Raw genomic sequence first — 452 nt, forward strand, 5'->3', positions numbered from 1 at the left:
GCTCCCGTGCTTCCAGCCCCATTCTGCTCCCCAACCCACCCTGCTCCATATCTCCGCAGCGCTGAGTGACCAATGTTTAGGGAGGGAAGAGGTCTGATGTGGTGGCCAGGCTCTCCATGGGTTCGGTCTCGCCTGTCCCGTGACGTAGCCCGCACAGATCACGGGCATGGTGCGCTGGTGTTCTCGCCTGACCCACATGCAGGTCCCCGGGAGCCTGGGGAGATGTTGCCCCTGCAGTGTCCCCTGTCTTGGAGCTGAGGTCCAAAAGGACCCAGAGGTTACACAGAGGTGTCTCCCACCGCCACTGTCACACGGCCCCGGGGGTGTCTGCAGTCAGAGCTCTTGCCTCTCCCGCAGGAACCTCTCCGCCATCCAGGACCGAGAGATTTGTTGCTACTCCATCTCCTGCAAAGAAAAGGACAACATCGGTGCGTACTGGCGGGTCCGGCGCG

General features: G+C 62.2%; 1 protein-coding gene across 1 annotated transcript in view; it reads left to right on the forward strand.

Moving 5' to 3' along the window:
• Window positions 1-452, forward strand: part of ARL8A (ADP-ribosylation factor-like 8A) — a 5,834-nt gene that overhangs the window by 5,080 nt on the left and 302 nt on the right. Inside the window, exon 5 of the mRNA XM_010145162.1 lies at window positions 358-428. Within this exon, the coding sequence (XP_010143464.1) occupies window positions 358-428 (71 nt within the window). The remainder of the gene's footprint in view (window positions 1-357; window positions 429-452) is intronic.

Source organism: Buceros rhinoceros, unplaced genomic scaffold, assembly GCF_000710305.1.
Source record: "Buceros rhinoceros silvestris isolate BGI_N320 unplaced genomic scaffold, ASM71030v1 scaffold32091, whole genome shotgun sequence".
In the NCBI taxonomy this organism is placed as follows: domain Eukaryota; kingdom Metazoa; phylum Chordata; class Aves; order Bucerotiformes; family Bucerotidae; genus Buceros; species Buceros rhinoceros.